Source organism: Lottia gigantea (assembly GCF_000327385.1).
Source record: "Lottia gigantea unplaced genomic scaffold LOTGIsca_118, whole genome shotgun sequence".
Lineage (NCBI taxonomy): Eukaryota > Metazoa > Mollusca > Gastropoda > Lottiidae > Lottia > Lottia gigantea.
In genome coordinates, this window is record NW_008707180.1 from 207423 (window position 1) to 213833 (window position 6411).

At 31.5% G+C, this 6411-nt stretch overlaps 1 protein-coding gene across 1 annotated transcript; it reads right to left on the reverse strand.

Annotated features, from left to right (window-relative positions):
- Positions 1-1462: 1462 nt before the first annotated feature.
- LOTGIDRAFT_199429 (hypothetical protein) lies at positions 1463-5499 on the reverse strand. The gene is made up of 7 exons (XM_009047857.1): positions 5432-5499; positions 4061-4233; positions 3352-3460; positions 2994-3160; positions 2589-2722; positions 2078-2333; positions 1463-1831 (listed from the first exon to the last, which is right to left on the reverse strand). Exons 2-7 carry the CDS (start codon positions 4221-4223, stop codon positions 1695-1697), a joined length of 966 nt encoding a protein of 321 aa, XP_009046105.1. The 5' UTR covers positions 4224-4233; positions 5432-5499; the 3' UTR covers positions 1463-1694.
- Between the last annotated feature and the right edge of the window lie 912 nt (positions 5500-6411).

A 6411-nucleotide genomic window follows, 5' to 3' on the forward strand; every position in this document is an offset into this window, starting at 1 on the left:
AGCATTGTAAAAGCAGACACTATTTAAGAATGATGCCAATTTGATTAATGGTAGGCAGTGATAAGCAGCAAAGAGCAAATATACCCTTTCTATGATGAAACACAAATTTTTAAAATACTGGTTAACATTATAAACATTCAAGAAGATTTTTAAAGTGTAGATTTTAAGCTACCATGTAAATCTTATCATGAATAGTTACTATTTACAAATTTAAATGTCAATGAACAAGAAACACAACAAATACTGTATATTCACAGAACACAATCACAGAACACAACAAGCACATTGAACACAAATCAAATAAAACCTATACTAGTCATGAGTTCAAATCTGAGAGAGCATACCTTGTGATCAATTAATTCTTTCATTCACCTAGTCATATTCATTCATTCTACATCCAATCATATTCATTCATTCTACATCCAGTCATATCCATTCCTATTCATTCATTCTACATCCAGTCACATCCAGTCATATCCATTCATATTCATTCATTTTACATCCAGTCATATTCATTCATACATCATCCAGTCATATTTAACAGTTGAGTTCAAAATTTCATTTAGTCAAATTTCACTTTTCATTAAGTCATTTATTACATTTGTATTCATAAGTTTTATTCAGTCATATTTAACATTTGTATTCAAAACTTTCTATTGGTCAAAACTCAAAATTACCAAAGAATAAAGATAAACATTACAAAAAAAATACTTTTAAAGTAATTTCAAAATTTCTAAAAGATGTGACTAGAAATTTATCTAAGTATTGCACTTTTCTACATTCAGTTCTAGGTAGAGTAATAAAGGAATTGTCATGTGTTCATTCAACCCAATGCGTTACAAATTTGTCATTTAATATTTTTGCTCTTGGCTCGATTTAAAAAGGATAACTGGAAACAGATATGAGCATGTGAGTTGCCTTTATTACTTTTGCTTGAGTAATCATATTTTATTAACTTATGTTGTCATCAGTTTAGATAAAAAGTTAGTGACTGATAACACTATCATGTGAATGGCTTACAGTAGATTGTACTTACAAAACTATCATTAACTGACCAAAATTCCATTTTCAAAACTTACTAGCAGTCTAATAAAAGCCTAATATTAGTCTGTTCACAATGAAGTGTAATTGATTAGGGAGTTATCAAGATGAACTAGTATCGAGTAATGTGATTCAAATCAGATGATTAGAAGTAGACCAAATCTAGAAATGTGATCAGAGTGATAACCTATTAACTGAATTTTTTTATCTTTTTGTTTCCTAGTCATGATCTTAATTTTGATTTGAAGGCTAAATTGTATGTTTTAAAATTCAGTTTGGAAACTTTTGCCATCATTGGATTCTAAATGTAATTGTTTCATATTCTAATAAAAAAATAACAAAGAATAGTTTTGATAGTTATATTATGCAGTTTTTAAAATGTCAACTCTTAGGGGAAAAAAAGTTATTTTTTCAACTTTCAACCCAGAACCTAGATTCTTTTAGTGATTAGAAGAAACATTATAAGAGATTGAATTGAAATTTGAATTCATACACACTCAAACAAAACAAACCATCTTCAAAATTTGATTCACAAATTATGCTCCCACTGAAAGTTTTCCTGCCAAATTATAGACTAAATCACAATATATAGAGACAAGCATTATAAAAACATTGGAGTCATGTGATGTTATATTATTTCCTGGGTAACCATGTTAAGATGCTGTCATGAATCTCAAGTATTGCAATGCGTTGTGGGCTGCATTAGCATGAGCATCATCTGGTGTAGGTCCTGTTCCTTGACAGACAGCTACTGGTAGTGATGACAACTGTACCAAACATTGATGCTGATCTGAAATTAATTCAAATTAGGATTTAGATTGCTGTATCCTGACAAGATCTTTTGCCCAGCAGTTAAATTTTAGAAATAGAAAATATAAATTAAATATAGAATGGTGAAAAGAAAATAGATATAAAAATATAATCGAATGTTAACACATTATGGAAATAGAAAGCAATAAAGGGAAAATTTTGATAAAATTGTTTAAGTGCCAAAACAAGAGTACTGGAACCGGGTACCAAAGAAAATGAGACATACTGGAATTGTTGAGTTCTTTAATGTCAAAGTAAGAAACTTCAAATCTCTGTACTTCAGCTATTTCTTGTAACATCTGGCAGTAATTGGTATTGGGTATATTCAATGTGTTTTTATGAAGTTCCTTCATTCGAGACCCACCATTCTTCATTATCTTCTGGTAAAATTTCTGAATTTCTTTTGCCTTTTGTGGTGTGGTTACAGCAATATTCCTCTTACCTTCTTTCAGGGCAGTGTAAGCACTCTGTGGCTCAAATGACTACAATGAAATAGTCCCAATAAACAATAAAAATCAAACTATACACAGGAAAAAATGATAATGATAATAAAGGAAAGAAGAACTCTATATTCTAATGGAATTTGTGTCTCATTTCTAGATATTTACATCATAAAGGTTTCCTTCTCCAAAATTTTACAAAAACAAGTATATAATTCAACTGTTTTAGACAAATGAAACCATATATTATACCTCTCATAATATTCATAATTAATGCATGGTAATAAAAAATCTCACCAATTGCAGATCTTCCTCTTCATCAGAATGTTCTATTTTAGCATTTTCATTGCTATCCAGCATCAATTTTCTGATTTCTTCCAATAACTGAGAAGCAGCAGCTCTTTTAGCTGCCTTCTTAGAGCGTCCAGTTCCTAGTTAAGTTAATTAATAAAATGTTAGAACAGTAGCAACAGTCTTATTCAAATTATAATTAACATATGTACAAGACTAATTTCAAATCAATTTCATAAATCAATTAGACGGTTCTTTACATGTAGTCAACAGAAGTAAATAATATACCATGTAAAATCTATTAATAAGTGATCTTCCCTGGTGAACGCATAGAAACTGTAGGTTGACAGGTTAACAATAGTATTTTGACTATAAGATATGGAACTAATATATAATGTTTAAAGCATTCACCTATTTGTTCGAACTTTCCAATTTTAACTTTACATTTGAATTCTTTAGAATGGGGTGGTCCTTGTTCACAGTTATAATCATAGATAGGTGGTTTGATGAGTTTCTTTTGAGTAAATTCTTGTAATTCCCCAATAGGATTACCTAACCCTTCCTCTTCTTTGTTGCCACTGAAATTATCAATGATCAAGGCATGATGTTCTACATTTCATGATACAAAAAAGCTTAAAGTATGATTATGATCAATCTGATTAAATAAAATATGCTTCAAATTCCACTTATCTTAAGTGGAGTCACTCACAAGAAAAACGATGCTTATCTCTTGTCATTGTATTGTTTGTAATATGCAAGTCATAATTACCTGGCTTCATTTTCTTCAGTCTTGACATTATTGTCTACAGGCATAACGCCAAGTATAGTATTCAGAGCAGATTGAGCAGCTGCATGCTTGGCCTTCTTTTTACTTGTACCTACAAATACACATGTAATATATACCTTAGAAGCAACTGGAATACTTTGGTTAATTAATAACTACCTTACATAAGATAGCTTGCCAGGCAAGGTAACATACGCTTCAAAGACTTTTTCATCTAAATCAGTCCAGAATTTTGTTTTCAAGAACAAGGGCAATAACTCATATTAAATAATTTTCGATTTGTCCGATTTTCAATAGGATTCATCCTTGGGTGATTTCTGCACAGTATTTTTGTGTTACCCTTTTGGTTGCCACCAAATTGAAGAAATTATGTGATTTTCATACATTTCTAATACTTCTGAAGACTATTTACATATATTCAAGACTAAAATCAATCCCCCAAAATGGCACACCTGTCCCTTTAATGGAGGAAAACATTCAATGATCTGTGCATGCTCAAGATTTTTGGCTATGTTAGTACATATCTTGTATTTTAGATGTGGAAGTTAGTTTTGTTATTAAGTGTGGCAATTGGCTATACAGTCTAACCTATATTATAAATCGGGTGAAATCAAGCAAGATGTAGCTGTCCAAGATAAAAGTCCAAAGTAGAACAAGCTTGTGTAAAGATACGTTATATCTTTTGTAGACTTACCTTTTCCAGTAGCAGTAATATCTCCAACGACAACACTCATCAAGAACATAGGTTCATGTATAGCTCCTTCATTAGCTACCAAATCATACTGGGGTGTTATTCCACGCTTAGTGCAAATCTCTTGCAAAAAACTGATGGGAGTTTTTCCTGCAGGTACGGCCATGTTAATAGTTCTGAAATAAAAAGGGTACCCTATCCAGTTAAAACAGTAACAAACCAAAAATGATAACAAATCTTGATAGTCGAAACAGACTTGGTACCGGAGACACAAATTTGGTTAAAACAGTAATAAATCTGCCGAAACGGTAACAAGACAATTTGGATAAATCAAGCTAATGGCCTTGTTCCTGCTGAAGGGGTTGAAGATGCTAAAATCACCACGGTATCGAATATGGACAGCAATTTCTGGAATGGCAGAAACCACAGGCATCGATACCCTTAAGCAGACTAGAAAAACACTTTACAATCTCTTTAAAACTCTTCGATTCAAAAACGGCAGTCACGACTCACGATGGTAAGTTTTTGTAGGCAGTACTAGTAGATATGATTGACAGCTGTTTTATAATTAAATATTTTTTTGAAATAATTGAATTATTACCGTACGATGTTCATTATCAGTGTTTTTTATTGTATTTGATCCTTTATACATTTATTTGTAATATAAGCTTATAGGCCTAATCAATAACAAAATAATAAAAATATTAAACAGTACATTATATTTTTTATGTGTTACAGTTTTAGTTGATCTGTTACCGTTTTGCACATTATTGTTGTGTTACCGTTTTGGTTGATCTGTTATGGTTTTGACTATAAAGATTTGTTACCAATATAGTTTGTTACCGTTCTGACTAGAATTTTAAAAAAAGCTGTGGTTGAACAACACATTTAATCCGCAATTCAAACACTACAACTACCAATGCCAATAGTAAAAGCAAAGATTGTTGGACTAATGATAAACAAAGTACTGCACCACTACCAGTACCTGTTACTGCACATCTTAGGTCCCTATAATATTCCTTCAAATTTGTCTATCACTGTGATGCATGGAAAAGAACCATATATCACAAGTGACTGAACTTTACTGAAAGAAGTTCAAGAAGCCTTCATTACAGAAAATATATTTATCGATTTATCGATAAATCCTATATTTACTCTTTAAATTACTTCAGATTCCAAGCTTCTTTAGTCCTTTCATTAGTGTAATAAATTTAACTATGTTGTAAGCGGCACTTACAATGCATGAACGCAACACCAACCATTACGACCTACTTATTGTCAGAAAACACCAAGTTTAAAACATCTGGAGACGAAAAAAGTTCATCTTATATTCTTTAGTCGCTTTAGGTCTCATCTACTCACACAAATAATTACCTGTCGAAATATAATCAAAGTTAAAATTGAAATATTCTTAGACGCTTCTCTAGTTCTATCGGCTTGTCACAACCGGAAATGAACTTTCTATCAGTGCAGCGTGCCGCTTATGATTTTTTATTTGTGGGCAGTGAGTTACCAAAAAAAAAATCAATGTTAAGTTTATTGAAATGGATGATAGTCAGATGTTAAATTCGTGAGAGGCAAAGTTAGGAAACCATTTTCGACAAAGCAGACATTAATGTAAGGCCATATTTAGTGTAAGGTCTTTTTGTGTCGTGAAGATCGAGAAAAAGCTAAATATCACATGACCGGCATGTCATGTGACTGATAGTCGTGACTGGGGGAGTCATTCAACCGGTTAACTAACTGCAGTGCAAGAGACAAGAATTACTTAACAAATTTCAGGGTGAGTTATATTAATTTATCTGTTTACACTGTTATTGGAAAATGTCACTATAGATCTACTACAATTGCAAAAGTAGGTCCATAATTTAAAATGGATCTGATATAGGCTACCGTGTCCTGTAGTGTAAAGGTAGGCAGGCTATCCTATGGAGTGTAGTTAGTATTGTAAATTAAATTTTAATTTGGTTCCTTGTTTTTGTTCACAAGTGCAATCTAATAATGTAGTTTTATATGTGCTTTGTATGGAATGCCAAAAAAACGGAAATTTCTTTTTTTTTACGACTTAGATTTTTCCTCAGATATTCTATAAAATAATTAAAATTGGTTTGTTTTGCTTTTCTTTATGAATCCCTCATTTTGACCCTGGATATTTCATGAGTAACCAACTCGATAACGGCGGCAAAATGCGTCACCTCTATTCGTGTACAATGTTTGATCTATAAATAAGTCAAGAAAAACACGTTGTATGGATACCAAGTGTTACAATTAACTTACAATTTATCTTTAATATCAATTCATTATAACTAGTGACAATTCCTTGAAATACCAACGATTTAAAAAAAAAATAGTGA